We start from the raw sequence: 27,277 nt of genomic DNA, 5'->3' as shown, positions 1-27,277 counted from the left end.
GATTCAGACAGACAATGCCACAGCGGTGGAATATGTCAACCGCCAAGGAGGGACACGAAGTGTCTCAGCCCTGGCAGAAGTGTCCAAGATTATTCATTGGGCAGAGATTTCCGTTCCGACAATTTCCGCGGTACACATTCCCGGTGTAGACAACTGGGCCGCCGATTTTCTCAGCCGCGAGGGTCTCACGGCGGGAGATTGGTCCCTACATCTGGAGGTGTTTCATCTGCTTTGCCGTCGATGGGGAACCCCGGATGTAGACCTGGTGTCTCGCCTCAACAGGAAAGTCCCACAGTTTGGTTCCAGGTCTCGAGACCCTCTGGCAGTGGGCGCCGACGCTCTGGCCGTTCCTTGGTCACAGTTTGAACTCCCTATCTGTTCCCTCCCCTGCCTCTTCTTCCCAAGCTGTTGAAGATCAAAGCAGAAGGCATTCCAGTCATTTTCATCGCAGAATTGGCCCAGAAGGTCTTGGTTCGCGGACATTGCCAACCTTCTCGCGGATGCCCCCTGGAAGCTTCCAGACAGGGCAGATCTGCTGTCTCAAGGCACGATTTGCCACCCCAATCCTCGGCCGCTCACTTTAATGGCGTGGCTGTTGAGACCAAGGTTTTGAAACGGGCAGGATTCTCCGATCAAGTAATTCATACCATGATCCGAGCCAGAAAGCCATCTTCCAAAGTTTATTACTATACTTGGAAGACCTATTTCACTTAGTGTAAGGCCAATGTCATCGCGCCCATGTGTTTTTCGCTCCCTTCTGTTCTGGCGTTTCTTCAGGCAGGGCTGGATGCTGGGCTTGCCCTCAGTTCTTTGAAGGGTCAAGTTTCGGCGCTGTTCATTTTATTTCAGAAGACGGCCTCCCGCCCTCAGGTCAAAATCTTTCTTCAGGGCATGGCTCACACGGCTCCTCCGTACCGAGCGCCCGTGGATCCATGGGATCTTAATCTGGTTCTTGAGGTTCTGCAAGGTCCTCCTTTTGAACCTCTCAGGGATGTTTCCGTTTCTCTCCTTTCTTGGAAGGTAGCTTTTCTGGTGGCCATCACTTCCATCCGGCGCCTGTCGGAATTGGCGGCTTTCTTGCCGCTCTCCTTATTTGGTACTTCACCAGGATGAGGTACTTCTGCGGCTTCCGCCCTCTTTCCTTCCGAAGGTGGTGTCCTCTTTTCACCTCAATGAGGATATTGTTCTGCCGTCCTTCTGTCCGAATCCAACTCATCCTCGGGAGCGGTCCTTGAACAAGCTGGATCTGGTCAGGGCGATGAGAGTCTATCTAGCTAGGATGACTTCCTTGCGAAAGACAGTCTTTTCATCATTCCAGATGGGGCGCGGAAAGGTCACCCAGCTTCAAAGGCCACTTTTGCTCGCTGGATCAGATCGGCAATTTTGGAGGCCTACCGGGTTAAGCATTGAGTGGCTCCTCCAGGGATCACAGCGCACTCTACCCGGGCAATGGGTGCCTCCTAGGCGGTACGCCACAGAGCTTCCGCGCTGCAGCTTTGCAAAGCTGCAACCTTGTCTTCGGTTCACATGTTTGTGAAATTCTACTAAGTCCACACCTACGCTTCGGCGGATGCCAGCCTAGGTAGGATTCTGCAGGCTGCGGTGGTGAGTCCGCTGGCCTGATGGAAGTTTGTTTTCCCACCCCACGGACTGCTTTGGGACGTCCCATGGTCTCTGTGTCCCCCAATAAGGCGACCGAGAAAACAGGATTTTTGGGTTGCTTACCGTAAAATCTGTTTCTCGTAGCCTTCATTGGGGGACACAGCACCCTCCCATGTTCTACAACTCCTGTTCTTGCTTTGGTTGATTGAAAACAGAACAAAACTCAACTGTAACCAATCTATTCTGTTACTTCTCCTACTGCTTTCTCACTAACTGAGGAATTCCCTGCCGGTCGGTGGGGTGTACACTGCGGAGGAGGAGCTAACTTTTTTTGTGCATAGTGTCAGCCTCCTAGTGGCAGCAGCATACACCCATGGTCTCTGTGTCCCCCAATGAAGGCTACGAGAAACAGATTTTACGGTAAGCAACCCAAAAATCCTGTTTTTTTTCCTTCCACATTGCTTTAGCTGCTGTGAAGCACCTGAAGGGTTAATCTTCTTGAATGTAGTTTTGAGTAGCTTGAGGGGTGCAGTTTTTAGAATGGTGTCACTTTTGGGTATTTTCTGCCATGTAGACCCCTCAAAGTGACTTCAAATGTGAGGTGGTCCCTAAAAAAAAAAAAAAAAAAAAAAATTTTGTAAATTTTGTTGTAAAAATGAGAAATCACTGGTCAACTTTTAACCCTTATAACTTCCTAACAAAAAAAATGTTTCCAAAATTGTGCTGATGTAAAGTAGACATGTGGGAAATGTTATTTATTAACTATTTTGTGTCACATAACTCTCTGGTTTAACGGAATAAAAATTCAAAATGTGAAAATTGCGAAATTTTTGCCAAATTTCCGTTTTTTTCGCAAAAATTATCGACCTAAATTTACCACTAACATGAAGCCCAATATGTCACGAAAAAACAGTCTCAGAATCGCTAGGATCCGTTGAAGCGTCCCTGAGTTATTACCTCATAAAGGGACACTGGTCAGAATTGCAAAAAATGGCCTGGTCATTAAGGTCAAAATAGGCTGGGTCATGAAAGGGGTTAAAGATCCGCATTTACCTTTTCTGCCAATTTTCATGTTATTTTATACTTTTCTCCCTCACCTGGTGTGCTCTGGCACATGCTCTGTTATCAGTCATTACTTTCTCTTCAGAATCCTCTGCTCCCCTCTACCTACATTTCTCATCATTCCTTGCGCTGGGCTGCAAGTAAGCCCTAACCACTTTTGTAATTAGCTTTATTATTAAATTCCCTACATCTCTCCCTACATTATTTGGGGTTTTTTTTGTTTTGTTTTTTTCCCTTCTTGGACTTTTCCTTTTGAGAGGAGTCTCAAATTAGACATTACAGGAGGCCGGGGCTGCACTCACTTCCTTGCAGCGTCTATAGCCCCTCCTGAAACAGGACTTCCCTAAGGGGTGGTGCTATGGTCATTTACCATACTTTGTCACTTCCATCCACTGATGACACAGACATTTTGCTTCAGTAGAGGTGATCACATCTTCATCTGCCACCACCATCACTGCTTCTAACACTGCAGTCTTTGCCCGAAATGAATTGTCCTCAAGGGACAGTGATAGAAGCTGTGTGAGTGACACCAGCGCCGCCACTTTGATGACAATTCATTTGAGTGTGCAGAGAGAGGGTGTGCAACAGCGTTGCTGTTACTCATCCTGCTTCCATCACCGCCTTCTAGCTAATTGTATTTATGGCAGTTAATGTTCACATGAAAGGGGTTTATGACATGGTGGCCACCCCCTTTACTTATGATTGGTAGCTTTATCTCTACTATGCCTAGTTTCACTGTTACACTGGTTATTATCCTGTATGTTTCTATCATTATAAGTAAAAGCATTTTGTCTTAAAAGAAACAGTATTTACTTGTGGTTCCAGTGATATACCATAGTTCTAACACCCTTATTTCTAAATCAAGGTATCAAGCAACTCAAGTGGGAAGCACAACGAGACGACTGGATTCACAACAGAGATTCTAAAAATATCATCAAGAAAAAAAGAAAATTCAATCAAACAAAAATTCATAAAAAGGGCAGAAATAAAAAATAAACACTTTTTGTTGTGTATTTTGTATGTTTCGGACACTTTCAATTTTATGTATTAAATTAATTGTGAGAAAAAGATTAACGGATCTAATGTTTAGTGAATGTTCATTGATTTTTTTTTTTTTTTTATTTTAAAGATAATACAGTCAAGACAATGTCATTATATAAACTCCACCACCACTCTCATATTAAGGGTACAGTCAGACAGCAGTATTACTCACGTGAGGATCACATCCTTGGACTGGCTCTTTGCTCCTCTGTCCTGAGTGTGACATGCAGCTGTAACACTCAGATCGGGAGAGCCAAAGGCCAGTCTGAGTATTGCAGTGCGATCCTCGAGTGAGTAATATGGCCATCTGACTGCACCCTAAGGGTCCCGTTACACATAGTGACGCTCCAACGATACGACCTGGTAAGGATCGCTGGTACGTCGTTACATGGTCACTAAGGCCGGTTTCACATATGTGCTTCAGGGCGCAGCGACGGCCTGCGCACAGCCGACGGTAGCTCCGCCTCCGGGCGCATGACGCTGCATGCGTCATGCGTCCCCTATCTTTATCACTGAGGACGCAGGCCGTGCGCAGTATGTGTTTGGCGGCGCCTGCGTCCTTTTGACGGTGCGCTGGTCGGCGCACCGTCAAAAGGACGCAGGCGCCGCAAAAACGCATACTGCGCACGGCCTCCGTCCTCAGTGATAAAGATAGGGGACGCATGCAGCGTCATGCGCCCTGAAGCGCAAATGTGAAACCGGCCTAAGCTCTCAAACAGGCAGATCTACTCACCGACGCAACAATGATACGGCGATCCGTATAACGACCTCGGCGGTCGTTGGGACCTTGTCACACAGCAGCTATTCTGACGACTCAGACCTCGATAGGCATGCTGCAACGAGGTCGCTCGTCGTTGTTATGGCGTCAAACACTGCGATGCATGCTGGCCAGCGGGACGCCAACGATCAAAAAATGGTCTAGGACATTCCAGCACGATGAGCGATATCGCAGCGGGGGGACCGGTCGCCGCCATGGGTCACACGTAGCGAGATCGCTGGCGAGGTCGCTGTTGTGTCACAAAACCTGTGACTTTTCAGTGATCTCGCTAACGATCTCGCTATGTGTAAGTATAAAAAGAGTATAAAAAAAGTATAAAAAATTCAGGAAAATGAACCATAGCTCGAACTGATAGTCCAAAACCATCAAGCTGATGTTAGAGGACCTTTAACCAATTTTAACTTTAACTGTACCTTCCTAGACATAGTAACAGGGATGGACATAATTTTTTTTTTTTTCCTCCACTCAATTGTGGAGATACAGGTCACTGAAATTACTGGTGGCTAATTCGTTTCATTTAGTCTGGCTCTGTGGGCATTTGCTTTCAACCCACAATGACGCTGTCCAATCATAAATAGAATATAAATGTATAAAGGAACTAAACACCAAAAATTTTATATGTATCAAAATATAAATATTTAGTGGTGTCTGTATGGACAGAAAATGGGAGAACCACTCTGATTAACAGGAGAAACCAAATGGGGAAGAGAGCCGAGGCACTGCTAGATAGGACAATAAAAGCTGGATATACATAAAATGGCTTTATTATCAAGTACATGGGCAAGTTATTGCACAGGAGGCACACACAATAAAAATAATATATTTATGAAGATACTTAAGGCAAGACCACACAGCAGCAAATATTGAACATAAATGTATCATACCTCAGAATATATCAATAAAATGCAATGTGCCGGCAGCATAAGAAAATGTATACACACGTGGTAAAAATTGTTGGTACTAGTGTTGAGCATTCCGATACCGCAAGTATCGGAATTCCGATACCGACTTCCGATATTTTTTCAATATCGGAAGTCAGCATCGGAAGTTCAAAGTTGATTGACAGCCTGACGTCATCATGATGCGCGGTGTGTGCGCATCATGATGCGCCGTCATTTCGGGCCTTCCGGGGGTCTCTGCCGGCCTGCCAGGGGGCTGTGCCGGCCTGCCGGGGGGCTGTGTGGACTGCCCGGGGTCTGTACCGGCCTGCCGGGGGGCTGTGCCGGCCTGCCGGTGGTCTGTGCACCCTGTGGGGGTCTGTACCGGCCTGCCGGGGGGCTGTGCCGGCCTGCCGGGGGGCTGTGCTGATGTCCGGGGGTCTGTGCAAGCATCGTCCGATGGGACTACAAGTCCCATCTGGCGATGCCTGCTACCATGACAGTGATTGACACATTAGCCAATGATGGGACAGTAGTAGTCCCATCATCCGGCTAATGTGTTAAATGTTAAAAAAAAAAAAAAAAAAAAATACTACATACATACTACATGCATACTACATACATACTACATGCATGCTACATACATACTACATGCTACATACATACTACATACATACTACATACATACCACATATATACTACATACATACTACATACATACCACATACATACCACATACATACCACATACATACCACATACATACCACATACATACCACATACATACCACATACATACTACATACATAACACATATACTACATACATACTACATACATAACACATATACTACATACATAACACATATATACTACATGCATGCTACATACATACATACATACATACTACATGCTACATACATGCTACATACATGCTACATACATGCCACATACATGCCACATACATGCCACATACATGCCACATACAGTGCCTACAAGTAGTATTCAACCCCCTGCAGATTTAGCAGGTTTGATAAGATGCAAATAAGTTAGAGCCTTCAAACTTCACACAAGAGCAGGATTTATTAACAGATGCATAAATCTTACAAACCAAAAAGTTATGTTGCTCAGTTAAATTTTAATAAATTTTAAACATACAAGTGTGGGTCAATTATTATTCAACCCCTAGGTTTAATATTTTGTGGAATAACCCTTGTTTGCAATTACAGCTAATAATCATCTTTTATAAGACCTGATCAGGCCGGCACAGGTCTCTGGAGTTATCTTGGCCCACTCCTCCATGCAGATCTTCTCCAAGTTATCTAGGTTCTTTGGGTGTCTCATGTGGACTTTAATCTTGAGCTCCTTCCACAAGTTTTCAATTGGGTTAAGGTCAGGAGACTGACTAGGCCACTCCAACACCTTGATTTTTTGCCTCTTGAACCAGGCCTTGGTTTTCTTGGCTGTGTGCTTTGGGTCGTTGTCTTGTTGGAAGATGAAATGACGACCCATCTTAAGTTCCTTGATGGAGGAGCGGAGGTTCTTGGCCAAAATCTCCAGGTAGGCCGTGCTATCCATCTTCCCATGGATCCGGACCAGATGGCCAGGCCCCTTGGCTGAGAAACAGCCCCACAGCATGATGCTGCCACCACCATGCTTGACTGTAGGGATGGTATTCTTGGGGTCGTATGCAGTGCCATCCAGTCTCCAAACGTCACGTGTGTGGTTGGCACCAAAGATCTCGATCTTGGTTTCATCAGACCAGAGAACCTTGAACCAGTCTGTCTCAGAGTCCTCCAAGTGATCATGAGCAAACTGTAGACGAGCCTTGACATGACGCCTTGAAAGTAAAGGTACCTTACGGGCTCGTCTGGAACGGAGACCATTGCGGTGGAGTACGTTACTTATGGTATTGACTGAAACCAATGTCCCCACTGCCATGAGATCTTCCCGGAGCTCCTTCCTTGTTGTCCTTGGGTTAGCCTTGACTCTCGGGACAAGCCTGGCCTCGGCACGGGAGGAAACTTTCAAAGGCTGTCCAGGCCGTGGAAGGCTAACAGTAGTTCCATAAGCCTTCCACTTCCGGAGGATGCTCCCAACAGTGGAGACAGGTAGGCCCAACTCCTTGGAAAGGGTTTTGTACCCCTTGCCAGCCTTGTGACCCTCCACGATCTTGTCTCTGATGGCCTTGGAATGCTCCTTTGTCTTTCCCATGTTGACCATGTATGAGTGCTGTTCACAAGTTTGGGGAGGGTCTTAAATAGTCAGAAAAGGCTGGAAAAAGAGATAATCAATCCAAACATGTGAAGCTCATTGTTCTTTGTGCCTGAAATACTTCTTAATACTTTAGGGGAACCAAACAGAATTCTGGTGGTTTGAGGGGTTGAATAATAAATGACCCTCTGAATAAACTTTTCACAATTTAAAAAAAAATTAAACAAAGAAATAACATTCTTTTTTGCTGCAGTGCATTTCACACTTCCAGGCTGATCTACAGTCCAAATGTCACAATGCCAAGTTAATTCCGAATGTGTAAACCTGCTAAATCTGCAGGGGGTTGAATACTACTTGTAGGCACTGTACATGCCACATACATGCCACATACATGCCACATACATGCCACATACATGCCACATACATGCCACATATATACCACATACATACTACATACATAACACATATATACTACATGCATGCTACATATATACTACATACATACTACATGTATGCTACATACATACTACATGCTACATACATACTACATATATACTACATGCATGCTACATACATACTACATACATACATACTACATACATACTACATACATACTACATACATACTACATGCATGCTACATACATACTACATGCATGCTACATACATACTACATATATACTACATGCATGCTACATACATACTACATGCTACATACATACTACATATATACTACATACATACTACATACATGCTACATACATACTGCATGCTACATACATACTACATACATACTACATGCATGCTACATACATACCACATACATACTACATGCATGCTACATACATAACACATATATACTACATGCATGCTACATACATACTACATGCTACATACATACTACATACATACTACATACAATACATTCATACAATACATACATAGACATACAGTACATATAACATAGAGTAACATACTTACCAATACTTGTCACATTGTTCCCCGAAGCTATTCCCACGCAGCAATGGCATAAAGTGAGACTAGACTTTTTTTTTTTAAGTGGCAGAGGAATACAGTGCGGAAGGATACCTACCTTCCGTCATTGGATTCCTGCAGCCCGTAGAGAACGGCAGCAACAGCTGATGCTGCAGTTCTCTACCCAAGATCGTCGTGGGACACACTCGTGGACTGCTTCGGATCGTGGGTGAGTATTTTTGTGGTTTGTTATGTTAATATTTATTCCGTAAAAGACAATGGCTTCGGGGAACAATGTGGCAAGTATGTGGCAAGTTTTTTTTGTTTTTTTTTTTACATTCAACACATTAGCCGGATGATGGGACTACTACTGTCCCATCATTGGCTAATGTGTCAATCACTGTCATGGTAGCAGGCATCGCCCGATGGGACTTGTAGTCCCATCGGACGATGCCTGCACAGACCCCCGGAGCCTGCACAGCCCCCCGGCAGGCCGGCACAGACCCCCGGAGCCTGCACAGACCCCCTGGCAAGGCCGGCACAGCCCCCCGAAAGGCCCGTACAGACCCCAGAGAGGCTGTACAAGGGAAAAACAGGATTTTTCTTATTCCGATACCGGAAGTCCCATAGACTTGAATGGGACTTCCGGTATCGGAATCGGCGATACCGATACTTTTTTTGAAGATCGGCCGATCCATTCCGATCCGATACTTTGAAGTATCGGACGGTATCGCTCAACTCTAGTTGGTACCCTTCATTTAATGACAGAAAAACCCACAATGGTGACAGAAGTAACTTGAATCTGGCAAAAATTATGAAAATGAACAAATGAAAGTCAAGCTATATATCTTTGTACCATTACAAAGATATATATGGCTAATGTTACCATCTTTTCAGTTAGCCATTAAAAGAGGACTCTCAATCTTTATATAAAAAACTGAATATGTGTGTGTCACCAACCAATCATGAAGCATCTTTCATTTCACCAGAGCTGTTCAAAAGAAGCTGAGCTGTGATTGGTTGCTATGAGCAAGTTTTCCCACTTGACAATACCTCAGCAGACACTGTGGGAGAAATCTGGCAGCCCTGGGAACATAAGCGCCCAGCCATTGTCTGCCCCCCCAGAAAGGAGCACATGACAGAAATTAATCCCCCCCCCCCCTCCCATGCCCATATTCCCTCTTAAAGGGATCTCCGGTATGGAAGTCAGGGCAAATCTATCCGGCGCTTTGGTTTTGACCCCTGGGCACTCTTAAAGGGATCCCCGGTATGGAAGTTAGGACCGTTCCACTCAGCTCTGTGGTTCTGACCCCAGGGTCTCTTAAAGGGATCATTGGTATGGAGTTAGGGCAAATCCACTCAGCATTTTGGTTCTGACCCCATGCCTCTATTTAAAGGGATCCCCGGTATTGAAGTCAGGACAATTGCCTTCAAATGCTCTGTTACTGACCCCAGGCTCTCTTAAAGGGATCTCCTGTACGAAAGTTAGGGCAAATCCCTCAGCGCTCTGATTCTGACACCAGGCTTCTATTAAAAGGATCATTGGTATGCAAGTAAGGGCAAATCCATCCAGCGCTCTGGTTCTGATCCCAGGCTTTCTTAAAGGGATCCCCGGTATGGAAGTAAGGGCAAATCCACTCTGCACTTTGGTACTGACACCATGCCTCTCTTAAAGGGATCCCCGGTATGGAATTCAGGGCAATTGCCTTCAAATGCTCTGGTACTGACCCCAGGCTCTCTTAAAGGGATCTCCTGTACGGAAGTTAGGGCAATTCTTTAGTGCTCTGATTCTGACCCCAGGGTTCTATTAAAGGGACCATTGGTATGCAAGTCAGAGCAAATCCACTCAGCGCTCTGGTTCTGATCCCAGGCTTTCTCCTTCGCCTCATTGGGGGACACATAACTGGGTGGAGGCTTACACTAAGTGAATGAAAAAAAGCTCCTCCGCAGTATACACCCTCGCCTCGATTGCAGGCAGAACCAGTTCTTGCTTAGTGTCCATTTGAGGGACACGTCTGGTCTTTTTCCAGACTTTTTTTTTTTTTCCATGAAGATGAGACGAGGCGACGGACGCTATTGAAAGGGTCCGATCTCCCCAAATCAACGGGCGAGCACATGCGAGTGTCGCCTCCACGTATCCTCTTCCACGACGTGGGACGTGATGCCGGACTCACCCTGACCACCCTAAGGTATTGAAACCCTAGGCTGTACAGAGGCACAAGTAGTCCGTGCGGCCTCCCACTGCACCACTGATGCAAGGACTGCGGTAGAGGAAGGAGGCGGACGATCCCTCTCGTCCCTTGGAGGGAGAATGGAGTTGGGTGCCTGCACCGTCCTTGATGCAGCTCCCCTAACCTGAGGATCAGCTGGACCTCCAGGGGTAAGGTGCGGAAGGAGTTGGGCAGGGAGGGCTCCTAGACCCCAGGGTCGGCACATCCTGGATCCCTGGCTGCAGCATGGGTTCATGCGCCCCCACAGCTGTAGCGCTTGGCAGCGCATGTCCTGCCCAGACCTCTCTGGCGGTCCCATGTCCAGGTGGGCGCCGTAAATTTAGTACCCGGCTTCTGCCGGTACTAGGCCGCAGGTGGAAGTCCCGCCCCCGTGTTGCGTGGACTTCCGGCGGACCCACCCCCGGAGCCTCGGGCGGGCGCCAAAAAATTTAGTCCCCGGCTTCAGCCGATGCTAGGCCGCGGGCAGAAGCTCCGCCCGTATGATGTTATCGGCGGCGCCTCTTCCTCCGGCAGGACCGCCCACACGCCGAGGTGCATTTTTTTTTAAAAAGGGTGCAGCTGTTCGGCAGGCTGGACACCTAAGGGGATCCAGGATGGGAGACACAGCACTGGGGTAAGTGCTACCTCCAAAGGAGGAAGGCCACTCTCTGTGTTTTACCAGAGGCTAAGCAGTAGCCCCCCTTGCAGGCATATCACCTAAGCAGGGCCACCATGTCCAGGAAGGCTAGGACGCACACATTTCTATATACTGCGTGCACCTCCTGTCGGTCCGCCTTCCCACATGCACAAAGTAGGCAAATCTGTGAGGCCTGCGAGTCCGAACGTGCCCAGGAGCCCTCCCCTGCGACCAAGCCCAGCGTTCCTAGTCCCCCGGAATGGGCTCTGTCTCCTTCGCAGTCCATGGCATCACGAGAGCAATCGAGTCCCTTTGAGCCCCAGATAGGGGCAGTGATAGCAGCTCTCCTTTCAGAGGGGTCTTCCACCTCACAGGAGCCTCCGGCCTGCAGGGGCCGCTCTCACTAGGCAGACGCGGGGGAAACGAACCCACACAGCGTGTCCCGGTCCGTCCGGTGCCTCGGCATCCGTGAGCTCTGCCTCTCGCTCACCCTCACCAGTAGTTGAAAGCGAGCAGAGCTCAGATTACGACTCGGATGAGCCCCTGGACTCAGTTACTCTGGGTTTCCAGGAAACAGTGGATAAGCCTTATCGAGGCCGTCAACCAGACCCTAGGGATTGACCATGAATCCACCCTGGCCTCAAGGCACAAGGTGTCATTTAGGCAAGTCAAGCAGCCTCATAAGGTATTTGCCGCTCACCCAGAGTTTGTCGACATAGTACTATGACACAGGGAACGGCCGGACAGGCGTTTCTCAGGCCAGAAAGCGCTCGAGGCAGAATACCCTTTTGCCCTTGATCTCCGTAAAAGATGGGCAGAATCCCCGGTGGTAGATCCACCCGTATCGCGTTTGGCCTCTAAAGCCCTGTTGTCAATACCTAATGGTTCCTCTATCAAGGATCCCACCGACCGTCTCATAGAGAGCCTGGCTCGCTCAGTATTTGAGGCATCGGATTCAGCACTCTCTCCCTCATTCGTGGCAACTTGGGTAGCCAAGGCCATCGGTTCTTAGTCTGAATCATTAAACAGCCTTGCAGGGTATGGACCTGCCTGCGGAGGTAGCAGATATTACTAATTGGATTGTGTTGGGCGCAGACTATTTGATTAATGCGTCTTTGGACACGGCTAGCTGCGCAGCACTCGCTGCTGCAAATGCAATTTCTATTAGAAGGGCTCTGTGGCTGAGGACTTGGCAGGCAGATTCAACCTCTAAGAAGTCCTTAACTTCCTTACCTTATCAGAGCGGCCGCCTATTCGGTGAGAGAATGGACCAGCGCATCTCTGACTCCACAGGGGGCAAGAGCAGTTTTCTCAACAAAGGGTTAAACAGCCTTTTCGTCACCAGCTTCAGACATGGTTTCGGTCCTTTCGCAACCCCGGGTGGGCTTCAGCAACCAACTCCGCCAACCAGGACAGGGATCGTCAAGTCTCATATAGAGCCAACCCATTGGGGAGAATACAATCCCAACAGCCCAGATCAGGGGGACCTAGGTCCCAAAGATCTTCAGCCAAATGACTCGAGGCAAGTTCCGGGCGACACCAGCAGAGTGAGCGGTCATCTACTCTGGTTTTGCCATGTCTGGTTCTCCATCGTGCACGACACATGGATAAGGGAGCTGGCATCCTCAGGGGGAACAAGTTAGACTTTGTCAAACAGCCCCCATAACAAGTTTTTTCTTTCTCGTCCTCTCAAAATGGAATCCCGGGCACAGGCCTTGCTCAAGGCCATCGTATTGCTCCGGCAAAACGGTGTTGTCATCCCCGTACCGGAAATCAAAGGATGTCAGTGTTTCTTTCCCAACCTGTTCACGGTCCCCAAAAGGGACGGGACTGTCAGGCCCATTCTGGACCTAAAGCTTCTTAACAGATTTGTCAAGGTCAGACATTTCTGGATGGAGTCTCTCCGCTTGGTAATAGCTGTCATAGAGAATATTTGGCCTCTATCGACATCAGAAATCTCTACGCTTCGCTATCAACGACCTACACTTTCAGTTTGCAGCTCGCCCCTTCGGGCTAGCTCCCACCCCCAGAGGGTTCACAAAGGACATGGCGGTCCTCATGGCCATCCTGCACTCCCGGGGCATAATCGTCTTGCCTTATTTAGACGACCTCTTGAGCAAGGGCCCTTCATGCCGAGCATGCGAGGAGAGCGTCAACATCACGCTAGATACTCTTGCCCACTTAGGGTGGTTGGTCAACCTGAAGAAATCATCCCCGGGTCCAGCTCAGAGGATTTTCTTTTTAGGGGTGATCTTCGACTCCTCCCGAGGGTTGTTAATCCTCCCTCAGGACAAGGCCCTAGCCCTTCGGCAGTGAGTCTAGGTACTTCACCAACCAGTCCCTCATACCATTTGTTTTTGCATGAGGGTCTTAGGGAAGATGGTGGCAACAATGGAAGCAGTTCCATTTACCCAACTCCATCTACACCCCCTGCAGCACGCCCTCTTGGCATCGTGGGACAAGAACCCATTTACACTCGACCACCGGTGCCGGTTGTCCGTGCAGGTCAGACATGCACTGGGGTGGTGGACAGTCAGTTCCTCCCTTCTTTAGGGGAAACCCTTTTCCCCCGGACCATTGGTTGGTGGTCACATCCGACGCCAGTCTCCTTGGCTGGGGAGCGGTTTTTCACCATCACGTGACCCAGGGGCAGTGGTCTCCGCAGGAGGCACGCCTCCCGATCAACTTGCTAGAGATACGAGCGATCCGGTGGGCTCTGCTCGTTTTCATCACCTTCTAGCAGGCCGCCATGTCCGGATTCAATCGGACAACGTCACGGCCCTGGCTTACATAAATCACCAGGGGGGCACCCGCAGCAGGGCAGCCATGCAGAAGGTGAGACACATCCTTCACTGGGCCGAGAGGAACCACTTGGTAATCCCGGCAGTCTACATTCCGGGAGTAGAGAACTGGGTGGCAGACTTCCTCAGCTGGCAGGGTCTTGGTCTGGGGAATGGTCACTACACCCCGAGATCTTTGGGCAAATTTGCAGACGTTGGGGTACGCCGGACGTGGACCTGATGGCCTCCAGGGTAAACGCCAAGGTAGCTGCATTTGTCGCTCGGTCTCAGGATCCGCAGGCAATCGCCGTGGATGCGTTGGTTCTGCCATGGAACCAGTTTCACCTCCCATGCTTATTTCCCCCATGGCTGCTACTCCCGAGGGTCATCAAGAAGATCAAGGCAGAAGGAGTTCCAGTGATTCTGCTAGCACCAGATTAGCCTCGTCGGGCATGATACACAGACCTGGTGCAGCTACTCGCTGACGTTCCCTGGCGACTGCCAGAGTGCCCAGACCTGCTTTCCCAGGGTCCAACCTACTACCTGAACTCTGGGGCCTTGTGTTTGACAGCTTGGCCTTTGAATCTTGGATTCTGACCCAGGCTGGGTTCGGATGCAATGTGGTTGCTACAATGGTTAGAGCCGGAAGCCCGCCTCAGCACGTATTTACCACCACACCTGGAAGGTTTTCTTCTCCTGGTGTCGGGACCACAATTGTTCTCCACTGAGATTCTCTATTCCCAACATCTTGGCGTTTCTCCAGTCTGGCTTAGACTCGGGTCTAGCTCCAAGTTCCCTCAGGAGACAGATATCGGCCTTATCCATCCTGTTCCAGCGCAGAAATGCTAACAATCTGCAGGTAAAAACCTTCATCCAGGGGATATCACACTTGGTACCCCCCATGGACCCCTATGGCTGCCTGGGACCTTAACCTGGTCCTAAGCGTTCTGCAGGAAGCTCCATTTGAACTGCTACAAGAGGTCTCTGTGACATATCTTTTCTGGAAGGTGGTGTTCCTCGTGGCGTTAACATCAATCAGGCGGGTCTCGGAGCTGGCAGCTCTATCTTGCCGAGCTCTGTTCCTGATATTTCACAAGGATAAGGTGGTTCTCAGGCCAGCTCCCCCTTTTCTGCCAAAAGTCGTTTCCTCATTTCACATAAATGAGGACATTATCTTGCCCTCCTTTTGCCCGGCACTGGTACACCGTGTGGAAAAGGCTCTTCATACGTTGGGCCTGGTGAGAGCTCTTAGGAGGTATGTGTCACAGACGGCATCCTTTCGTCAGACAGACACGCTGTTCGTGCTCCCCGAGGGTCGCAGGAAGGGACTTGCTGCCTCAAGAGCGACCATAGCCAGGTGGATTCAGCTGTCGATTCAGGAATCCTACCGCATCAGAGGTGCAGCTGTTTCAGCAGGGATCAGAATGCACTCAACTCGAGCAGTGGGCGCCTCTTGGGCTCTTCGGCACCAGGCATCAGCAGAACAGGTATGCAAGGCGGCAACCTGGGCCAGCCTGCACACATTACAATGCCCATACTCAGGCTTCAGCAGATGCAAGCCTGGGTAGGAGAATTCTCCAAGCAGCGGTTGGGCACCTTTAAACAGGAGGTGTGTGTAGCTTGGACCGGTGAGTCAACTTCCCACCCAGGGACTGCTTTAGGACATCCCACAGTCCTGTGTCCCCCAATGAGGCGGAGAAACATGGATTTTTGTGATAACTCACTGTAAAATCCTTTTCTCCAAGACTCACTGGGGACACAGCACCCACCCTGCTAGCCAATTGGCTCCTACTTGTTTACTAATAGGTATTTGATACCAGGTGGGTTTTCTAGACATGTTATTACCAGCTGTGGCATGACTAAGGGTTGTATAATCGATGGAAGATATGTGTCTCAGAGATGGCTTGTCTCCGTAATGTAAGGCATAATAGATATTGCTATATTACTAATGTTTTGCAAGGACCTGTGGTGAGGTCACAGTCACGTGACCAGTCAGCTGCTGGGTTTGTGGGTGTGGCTACACCCTTATAATGTAGCCTGCTCCTGAACTAGGCAGTTGTAGGTGGGGAGGACTAAGTCTCCAATGTGTGCTGAGACTCCCGGTCCTAGTCTGTAGCCACGGACGGTTGTGTTCTTTTTGCCTAAGCTAAAGGCTATTTTTGGTGATACGCTGCTTTGTGGGTTTATGACGTAAATAAACCTCATGAACTTTGGAAGAACCTGTCTCATGATTGTCTCCCGCTGCACCTGAGCAAGTCGATTCCCAACACTGCATTGAGGTTGATTTTGTCTTGTGATCTCCTACTGCTTTTGCACCGAACTGGTTCCGCCTGCAATCGAGGCGAGCGCGTATACTGCAGAGGTGGAGCTAACCTTTTTTTCATTCGCTTAGTGTCAGCCTCCTGTCGGCAGTAGCATACACCCACAGTCCTGTGTCCCCCAATGGAATTCTGAGAACAGGCGATTAAATGGGTATGTGCTCATGTTATATGTGATTACCAGTATGGGGATTTTTTCCTCTATATGGCACTTTGCACTTTACAGACCACTATGGGTCTAGGTGGATATATGCTTACATGCTGATATATTTTTGCACTTTACCATTACCTGTATCCATTCCTTTATTCCTGTATTTGTGTGTATTTCACCTGGGTACATATTCCTTCCTCTTACTTGTATTTTGTTTGTCTATTTATCTATGATATGAATTTACTTAATAAAATTTATTTTTTATTTATGATATATCTTTCTTTCTGAGTGGTGTGTTCAGGATACTTTGTATCCACTTTTTGGTCCCCCAATGAGCGTCTCGGAGAAAAGGATTTTATGGTGAGTTATCACAAAAATCCATGTTTCTTAAAGGGATCTCCGGTATGGAAGTTAGGGTAAATCCCTCAGCACTCTGATTCTCACCCCAGGCTTCTATAAAAGGGATCAATGGTATGCAAGTCAGGGCAAATCCACTCAGTGCTCTGGTTCTGACACCAGGCCTCTCTTAAAGGGATCCCCGGTATGGAAGTTAGGACCGTTACACTCAGCGCTCTGGTTCTGACCTCAGGCTGACGGGATGATGTGGGATATTAGGGGTAGTAGTCCAGTGGCTCTGGCTGATGGGATGATGCAGGATATTAGGGGTAGTAGTCCAGTGGCTCTGGCTGATGGGATGATGCAGGATATTAGGGGTAGTAGTCCAGTGGCTCTGGCTGATGGGATGATGCAGGATATTAGGGGTAGTAGTCCGGTGGCTCTGGCTGATGGGATGATGTGCGATATTAGGGGTAGTAGTCCAGTGGCTCTGGCTGACGGAATGATGTGGGATATTAAGGGTAGTAGTCCGGCGGCTGTGATGGGATGATGTGGGATATTAGTGGTAGCTGTCCGGTGGCTCTGGCTGACAGGATGATGTGGGATATTAGGGGTAGTAGTCCGGCCGCTGTGACAGGATGATGTGGAATATTAGTGGTAGTTGTCCAGTGGCTCTGGCTGATGAGATGATGTGGGATATTAGGCCTAGTAGTCAGGTGGCTTTGACGGGATGATGTGGTATATTAGGGGTAGTAGTCCGGTGGCTCTGGGTGACGGGACGATGTGTGGGATATTAGCAGTAGTAGTCCGGTAGCTCTGGCTGACAGGACGATGTGGGATATTATAGTGAATGTGGCTATGCGGAGTGGGCGGGGCTTTACACTCAGCTATATATATATATATATATGCTAGCTGAAGAGCCCGGCGTTGCCTGGGCATAGTAACCAACTGTGGTTAGTTATAACAAATTATAATGATTATATTGCACATAAAAACCATGCATCTAATCCTATCCTGTGTTATACTGACTGCTGAGCCGTGTATCAAATCCTATTCTGTGTGATACTGTCTGCTGAGCCGTGTATCTAATACTATTCTGTGTAATACTGTCTGCTGAGCCGTGTATCTAATCCTATTCTGTGTGGTACTGTCTGCTGAGCCGTGTATCTAATATTATTCTGTGTTACTGTGTGCTGAGCTGCGTATCTAATCATATCCTGTGTGATACTGACTGCCGAGCTGTGTATCTAATCCTATCCTGTGTGATACTGCCTGCTGAACCAGGGGTGGGATTCAGCGGGTTCTCCCCGGTTCGGTGGAACCGGTTGTTAAAAAAGCAGCCGGTTCCCCGAACCGGGGAGATTCACAGCCGCGATCCGGTACTTTGATGTTCCTGCAGCAGCCGGCAAGGAGCAGGAGCAGAGGAGGACTCTTGCTCTGCTTCCTAGTCCCGCCCGCTGCGCCGGATACCACGCACTGATACGTGCAGCCGGCCAGCCGCAGGCATTGACGGGGACTGAGCACACCCCGCCGGACCCCAGCGGCCCCCGCGCACTGCTACTAACCAGGACGAACCGCGCGCCGCTACCCAGTGTGAGCTGCGCGTGGTCTGCGGCCTGCCTTCCTAGTCACCCCGGGCCCGGCCTGCCATCTTCATCATCCTGGACTGGTCACACCGGTGCTGCTGTGTCAGGTCAGTATGTGCTGCTGCTGCCTAATGGGGACCTGCTGTGCTGCCTAATGGGGATATGTGCTGGCTGCATATTGGGGACGTGTGCTGCCTATTGGGGACGTGTGCTGCCTATTGGGGACGTGTGCTGCCTATTGGGGACGTGTGCTGCCTAATGGGGACATGTGCTGCCTAATGGGGACATGTGCTGCCTAATGGGGAGGTGTGCTGCATATTGGGGACCTGTGCTGCATATTGGGGACATGTGCTGCATATTGGGGACATGTGCTGCGTATTGGGGACCTGTGCTGCCTAATGGGGATGTGTGCTGCATATTGGGGACCTGTGCTGCCTAATGGGGACCTGTGCTGCATACTGGGGACCTGTGCTGTCTAATGGGGACGTGTGCTGCATATTGGTGACCTGTGCTGCATACTGGGGACCTGTGCTGTCTAATGGGGACGTGTGCTGCATATTGGTGACCTGTGCTGCCTATTGGTGACCTGTGCTGCCTAATGGGGATGTGTGCTGCCTAATGGGGACGTGTGCTGCCTAATGGGGACCTGTGCTGCATATTGGGGACGTGTGCTGCATATTGGTGACCTGTGCTGCCTAATGGGGACCTGTGCTGCCTAATGGGGACCTGTGCTGCCTAATGGGGACCTGTGCTGCCTAATGGGGACCTGTGCTGCATATTGGGGACCTGTGCTGCATATTGGGGACGTGTGCTGCATATTGGGGACCTGTGCTGCCTAATGGGGATGTGTGCTGCATATTGGTGACCTGTGCTGCCTATTGGGGACGTGTGCTGCCTATTGGGGACGTGTGCTGCCTAATGGGGACGTGTGCTGCCTAATGGGGACGTGTGCTGCCTAATGGGGACGTGTGCTGCCTAATGGGGACGTGTGCTGCCTATTGGGGACCTGTGCTGCCTACTGGGGACCTGTGCTGCCTACTGGGGACCTGTGCTGCCTACTGGGGACCTGTGCTGCCTACTGGGGACCTGTGCTGCCTATTGGGGACCTGTGCTGCCTATTGGGGACCTGTGCTGCCTATTGGGGACCTGTGCTGCCTTTTGGGGACCTGAGCTGCCTTTTGGGGACCTGTGCTGCCTATTTGGGAACAATGCTGCCTATTAGGGACCTATGCTGCCTATAGGGACCTGGGCTGCCTATAGGGACCTGTGCTGTCTATTGGGGACCTGTGCTGCCTTTTTGGGACCTGTGCACTGTTCTGATCTCATTCTAATTTATTTTTTTTTAACTGTTTGACTGTGCCCCTACTTGTATATGTTTGAGGAAAAGGTGCGTGTAAATGGGTGTGGCTTAAAAATGGGTGTGGCTTTCCTACACACAAACACAGAACCTGTTGTTAAAAATTTGAATCCAACCACTGTGCTGAGCCATGTGTCTAATCCTCTCCTGTGTGATACTGACTGCTGAGCTGTGTATCTAATCCTATCCTGTGTGATAATGACTTCTGAGCTGTGTGTCTAATCCTATCCTGTGTGATACTGGGCTCCCCCTGCAGTCTGTGTCAGAGGGTGGTCTGTGTTGGCACGGTAATAAATTGTGTTATTTCCAGCTTTACAGAAGGACAATAACACCATAGAAATGATAAGAATAATAGGCCTCAGTTATCACAACTGTCTACAGTTGTGATAGCAACCAATAGCAACCAATCACAGCTCATTTTTCATCTTTTAGGCTAATTTCACACTTGCTTTTTTTTCCAGCGCGTTTTTAGCGCAAAAAAACGCATAGAAAAAACGCATACAAATGCATACAAACGCTGCGTTTTTTTCAAGCATTTTTATGCGCATGCAGGAAAAACCGCAGCGTTTTTGTGCGTTTGTATGCGTTTTTTGTGCGTTTGCGTTTTTTTACAGATTTTGGGAAAACCCCCCAAAAAAGAAAAAAAAAACATTCAACAACACACAAGACCAATGGGACTTCATTGTGGGTGTGGTATGTTAATATATAGACCCTGTCTACAGTATTCTTCACATTTGCTTGATTCTTCTCGTGACCATGGATCTGCGCTGGAAGAGTTTTCACTTCAACTTGGATTTGGACATCGCGATGGCTCAGGCGTATGCAGTTGCTTGCCATGAACAAAGGAAGAGAGAGAGGCAGCGAAGACGGCAGCGGCGGCGTATGTGGATACATCCGATTGTTGAACTCCGGGAGAGCCGTGGGGCATACCACACCCTCTACAGCGAGCTCCAGGCAAACCCGGAGAAATTTACAGATTATATCCGGATGTCCCAAGAAAGTTTCAGGGATTTGCTTGCTCGTGTCCAACAATCCATCCGGAGACAGGACACACAGCTCCGTCGTGCGATTCCTCCTGAGGAACAGCTACTGGTGACATTACGGTATGTAATATTTAAAAACCAAGGGGTGCGGTCTGATGGTTTTTTTTTTAAATTTAGTATTCAAAACCTTGGGTAATTAGTTTTCGTGAATGTACTAATATTTTATTTTATAGTTTTTTAAAATAATATACATAAATATTAATTTTACTTCTTTGTCTGTTCACAGATTCCTGGCGACTGGAGAAACCCTATCTTCACTACACTTCCAGTACCGTATTGGAATCTCTACCTTGTCTGGAATTGTTGCTGACACCTGCCGGGCTCTCTGGAATGTTCTTTGTCCAGAATTTATGCCCACCGCTGAAAAGTGGATGGAAATTGCTGACAAATTCTGCACAGTATGCAATTTTCCCAACTGTTTGGGAGCTGTTGATGGTAAACACATACGGATCATCAAACCCAAAAGAACGGGATCTGAGTACTATAATTACAAAAAGTACTTTTCAATAGTACTCATGGCCATTGCGGATGCCGGATGTATGTTTGTAGCAGTGGACATTGGAGCATTTGGCCGTGGTAATGACTCACAGGCTTTTAAAAACTCAGACATGGGCCGGAGGTTGTATGGCAACCAATTTAATTTCCCTATGCCACGGCCTCTTCCTCACACCGAAGCTCCGCCACTGCCCTTTGTAATGGTTGGCGATGAGGCTTTTCAAATGTGCGGAAACTTACTGAAACCCTACTCCAGCCGGGACTTGGACCACACCAAAAAAATATTTAATTACAGGCTGACCAGGGCCAGAAGAACTGTCGAGTGTGCTTTTGGGATTCTTGTCTCCAGATGGCGAATTCTGGGCACGGCCATTAATCTTAAACTTGAAACAGTCGATGAGGTGGTGAAGGCCTGTGTGGTTCTACATAACTTTGTGATGGCTAAAGAGCACCCGACCTTTGAACTGGACGATGATGCTCCTAACCCATTGCCTGAATTCACTCAGCACACTCTCAGGTCATCCGTTGAAGTTGGCCAAATGAGGGACCAATTTGCGGCCTACTTTATTTCTGATGTAGGACGGGTGCACTGGCAAGATGAAATGGTGTAATGTTTTTGCTTGTTTATGGTAATAAAAAACCTTATTTGATACCATTACTGAGTGCACTATATTTTTTAAACTCCAATTAAATAAAAAACTTCCCATGTATAACTGAATTTTTTGATGTTCACACACCTGGGCAGGTAAATACATATATGAGTTAAAATGCAGCATTGCTAGTCTGCGTGAAATATATTGGAACGAGCAAAGCTGCAGGCCATGAATCAGGAAACCAATTTTTTTCAAGAGAAAATTGTCCAACTAGTTGAAAAAAAAGTATGTGATTTTTTCAAAACCCAACCCTCAAAACCCAACCCCAATGAAAGTCAATGGGGAATACAAGTCAGCATTGAGTGGATGAATGTAATCAGCTCAATTCCAACTTTTATTTAAAACTTTTATTTATTTATTTTATTACAAACTGGTGAAACTTGACAAGTTTCAACAGTTTGTTTTTCATGAAACTAGATTCTAGTTGGTAAAACTAGAGTTATTACACTAGGCCTTGGAATGACTATACCAGGCCGTGGTATTTCAAATATGAGTATAGTAGGCCTTGGGCCTACTAGTATAGTCATATGTGAAATACCACGGCCTAGTATAGTCATACCAAGGCCTACTGTAATAACTCGATTTTTACCAACTAGCATCTTGTTTCACAAAAAACAAACTGGTGAAACTTTTTAAGAAAGAAACTTATTTTTTAGACAAGTTTCAACAGTTTGTTTTTCATGAAACCAGATCCAAGTTGGTAAAACTCGAGTTATTACACTAGGCCTTGGTATGACTATACTAGTCCGTGTTATTTCACATATGACTATACTAGGCCTTGGGTTGGTTTTTAACATGTATTTACCCATCAGTGTGTGTGAGCGGCGCAAACAACATTAATGAAACTTTGTAATGGTGAACCACAAATGTAAATTTATTTTTAATCACAAAAATAAACCAAAAAATTATTTTTTCCGGCGTTTGGGGGCAGATGGTTTCAATTTGGGGGTGTGCAGGGAATATGCAACACTTGCAGTTGAAGACGGTGTTTGAGGGGAAGGGGCAACAAAACTTGTGGGGGAAGGTAGTCCAGTTAAGGGAATTAAACTAGGAACACTTGGAGGAGAGGAAATCTGTTCAGGTACATTTGTTGTAATGGCATGTCGCCGTAGGCTTGTGTGCCTGGACCGACTTTGGCCCAATGCCCGCCTTGATTGATTTCGCCTTGAACTTGGGGCAAATATTGAGTGTAGGTCCCCCGTCTGCTGGGGTGGCTGCTGCTGCTGCTGAGGTGGCTGCTGCTGCTGCTGAGGTGGCTGCTGCTGCTGCTGAGGTGGCTGCTGCTGCTGCTGAGGTGGCTGCTGCTGCTGCTGAGGTGGCTGCTGCTGCTGCTGAGGTGGCTGCTGCTGCTGCTGAGGTGGCTGCTGCTGCTGAGGTGGCTGCTGCTGAGGTGGCTGCTGCTGAGGTGGCTGCTGCTGCTGCTGCTCTTGGTTGGCAGGAGGACTGGTGGTGGCAGTGATGGTCCAGGTTTGCGGAGTGGTGGTGGCAGGGCTACTACATGTTGTTGTAGCGGCAGGGCTGTTCCATGTTTGCCTAGTGGTGGCTGAGCTCCACGCATGCATGGGAGTGGCGGTGGTGCTCCAGACAGGAGCAGCGCTTGCCATGGTGGTGTCGGTGAAGTGACCAGCTGCACTCAGACTTGTGGTGGTGTAACGGTGGGTGTCCTGGCTTTGAATAGAGGTGTCCGTGCAGTGGTATGCAGCACAAGTCGGTAGTGAGGTGAAGCGAGTCAATGGTGGCACAGGTGGAAATGACACCACTGACTGCTGACCGTACCGATTATGCTGCATAGCCTGCAAGAAAGCATTGTTGCAGGCCTGCAGCACATTCAGCTGTTGCTCAGGACTAAGGTGTTCCGCCATGCCCTTTTCAATCTTACTAAAAAAATGGTGTGCTGGTCTGTTGAGGTCGGCCTCCAGACGGTCAAGGCGCTGTTCTACAGAATTGAAGCGCTGTTCAAAGTGGTTAAAACCACGTTCCATGAGTGCAAAACCGCTTTCAACTCTGTCGGACAGCGACTTGAGGCTGGAATTAAAGGCCTCGCTCAAATGCATGAACTCGGGCAAGACATTCCTGTCCAAGGCCCTCTGCCGCTGGCGGGTAGTGCCCGCATAACCAGTGGCAGAGACCTGGGACAGGGGAACACCTGATGGCCCAGCTTCCTGGTCACCAGCTGTGTGTGTGGCTGACCTGCAAGGTGCTTCATGGCTGTCGGATGGCTGGGACGGGTCAGAGGACGTCCGAGGAAGGACCGCTCCAGGGCCAGGTTGCAGGGTGCTGCTCCAGGTGCTGTGGAAGAAGGGAAAATCATTACTACCATGCCTTTACAAGAAGCATCAGCTGTGGATTAGAAAAACACAGATTAAAAATAAAAACCCAAAATTTATAATACTTACGATCTCGTGGCAAGGACCGGTCTTAGGAACTGCAACGCGTGATAGTGACGGTATCTAGTTCTGGTCCTTGACGCAGATCCACTGCGAACCTGGCCCTCAGCACGAACATCACTGTTGAAGCGGTCCTTGATCGAACGCCAACGTGTTCGGACTTTGTCCACTGTTGGGAAAAAAAAAACAGTGCCGTCAAGGACAACAGTCACTGCGGCACAATGTAGCAATACAATACTCAAAGCAGTCCCTGTAGAGCCCGATGACACTGTTGGGTTTCCTGCTAGAATATACCTAGCACGAAACCCAACAGTGCCGTCAAGGACAACAGTCACTGCGGCACAATATAGCAATACAATACTCAAAGCAGTCACTGTAGAGCCCGATGACACTGTTGGGTTTCCTGCTAGAATATACCTAGCACGAAACCCAACAGTGCCGTCAAGGACAACAGTCACTGCGGCACAATACAGAGCAGGGAAATACTCACTAAACGCCTTTTTGGAGGATGCTGTGGCGCTGTCCCAGCCATCCATCAACGCTGCGGCCACCTCATTCCATAGCCGCCGGGTCACCACATTGTCCTTGTACAGCCGGTCACGGCTGTCCCACAACGGCGCACGCTCCTGGACCAGGCTGATGAGCTGCTCATTATCCAGGTAGACATCTTCATCCCGTTGTGGAACCTAGACAAAACACATTTATTAGAATAATCAAATTTAAATTGAATAAAAAGTTACAAAAAAAAGAAACATAAAAAAGAGTAAAAATAGAAGATAAAAAATAAAGAACATTACAAATCATTTGATACATACATTCCGTATCACCACCGGGACTTGGCTTCGCTGCTCCTGCTCTTCGCCCTCAGTAGTCCAGTCCGCAGAAGATGATGTCTTAAAAAAGTTGAAAAAAACATAAGAGATTTGGAGTAGCAGCAGATATACTTACCAGATGCACGAAAATAATCACCTCACGGTCTGCTTGCGCCAATTCCTGCCGCGATGGGGAATATTCGGATTCTGAAGACATACTGCATGTAAAAATAATAAAAATCATTAGTACATACATAATTTAAAAGGACAGGCATATAATGTAATATACTCACATTCTTGACGCTGATAGAAGATGGGTTCCTTGGTGACTGTCTGCTCTCCAATCTGTCAGTGTAGTAGTGGCAGAGTTTTGGCAGGCACCTCTTTATATAGACTTTTTTTTTTTGACTTTAGTTTTTTTTATAACTAGTACAACAAGTGGACACCACCAAAAAAACGCAGCGCTAAAAAAACGCATGCCAGTGCGCACGTATGCGCATCCATAGGCTATAATGGCCATTTTTAGCGCAAAACGTGCGCATACGTGCGCATGCGCTTTTTTGCAGGATCAAAAAATGCAACATGTAGCGTCTGTAAAATACAAACGCACACCCCAAAAAAACGCAGCGCATGAAAATCGCATACGTGCGCATGCCAGCGCGCAGGTATGCGCACCCATGTTAAATATAGGGGAAAAAACGCATGCGCACGTATGCGTTTTTTTTCAAGCGCAGAAAAACGCAAATGTGAAACCAGCCTTAAATAGCTCTGGGACAGCGTGGCGAGTTTTGAGTGGCAACTTTTGTGTTTCGACTTTTATGTGGCGAGGTTGGTGTATGTGTGGTGAAATGTGTGCTGAGGGTGGTATATGTGTTGAAGCACGTGGTAGAGTGTGGCTCATTTTGTGTGTGTGTTCATATCCCCGTGTGTGGTGAGTATCCTATGTCAGGGCCCCTCCTTAGCAACTGTACGGTATATACTGTTTGGCGCCATCGCTCTCATTCTTTAAGTCCCCCTTGTTCACATCTGGCAGCTGTCAATTTCCCTCCAACACTTTTCCTTTCACTTTTTCCCCATTCTGTAGATAGGGGCAAAATTGTTTGGTGAATTGGAACGCGCGGGGTTAAAATTTTGCCTCATACATACTGTACATACATACACACCCACATTGAGCTTTAAATATTAGATGAACTGGGAAGATTGTTACATGTATAAGATCCTGCCTCTGTAAGTACATAGTGAATAAAGGATATTTTTCCAGGTATTGCTATATAAGAGGGTGACCCACCGGAGGATTCTCCTGTTCTCCCGTGCGTCAGTCCAAGCCTATATGTATAATGCACTGCTCAAAAAAATAAAGGGACCTCTAAGATACCACATCGTAGATATCACTGAATTAAATATCACAGTTGCTAATCTTTATTCATTTCATAGTTGCATGCATTGAGAACAAGAAAACATAACTGTGCAAAATTTTGTGGCTGTAGCTACGACGGTGCAGATGCCAATACATACACTTTTTCCCCATTATACAACCAAAAGAAAAAGGAGTACAAATACCCGTATAAAATATTGATTTTATTAATTAATATCAATAAAAAAATTTTTTCCAAAAAATGAAAACAAAGTAAAGGACACAAGACCATGAATCTAACACATTTACATAGTTGTATGGACTTGGGATTAAGAGATTATAAAGCTTTCATAGCAATATATATACCAATCATAACACTATCATAGTGCTGGGCACTCTTGAACAGTAACAATGGGTATTATCAACTCTAATATAATTATATCACCATAAATATGGCCCCATACAGATCCTAAAAATGCCAAGATAACAATTCCAGCACAAAATAAAATCTCACCCAAATTGGTCCCGGTAAATGGTCAGAATATGCAGCCCCAACCCGCGTTTCGCGTGGGCTTCCTCAGGGGGTTATGCACCAGTTTGTAAAGTCATCC

At 47.8% G+C, this 27,277-nt stretch overlaps 2 protein-coding genes across 3 annotated transcripts in view; one reads left to right on the top strand and one right to left on the bottom strand.

Annotated features, from left to right (window-relative positions):
* Positions 1-3,734, top strand: part of CEBPZ (CCAAT enhancer binding protein zeta) — a 54,530-nt gene extending 50,796 nt beyond the window's left edge. For both annotated transcript variants that reach the window (XM_073560124.1, XM_073560123.1), the window contains one exon: positions 3,530-3,734. In XM_073560124.1, coding sequence (XP_073416225.1) covers positions 3,530-3,660 — 131 coding nt within the window. In that variant the 3' untranslated portion in view covers positions 3,661-3,734. The remainder of the gene's footprint in view (positions 1-3,529) is intronic.
* A 9,510-nt stretch (positions 3,735-13,244) lies between these two features.
* LOC141072944 (uncharacterized) lies at positions 13,245-25,328 on the bottom strand. Its single transcript, XM_073560229.1, has 3 exons — positions 24,510-25,328; positions 23,416-24,402; positions 13,245-13,311 (listed from the first exon to the last, which is right to left on the bottom strand). Exons 1-3 carry the CDS (start codon positions 25,034-25,036, stop codon positions 13,245-13,247), a joined length of 1,581 nt encoding a protein of 526 aa, XP_073416330.1. The 5' UTR covers positions 25,037-25,328.
* Positions 25,329-27,277: the final 1,949 nt, after the last annotated feature.

This window comes from Dendrobates tinctorius, unplaced genomic scaffold (genome assembly GCF_039654945.1).
Source record: "Dendrobates tinctorius isolate UK_male_01 unplaced genomic scaffold, ASM3965494v1 ptg000293l, whole genome shotgun sequence".
In the NCBI taxonomy this organism is placed as follows: domain Eukaryota; kingdom Metazoa; phylum Chordata; class Amphibia; order Anura; family Dendrobatidae; genus Dendrobates; species Dendrobates tinctorius.
Note: the sequence above shows the minus strand (reverse complement) of the source record. Positions and strands in the feature narration are given on the sequence as shown.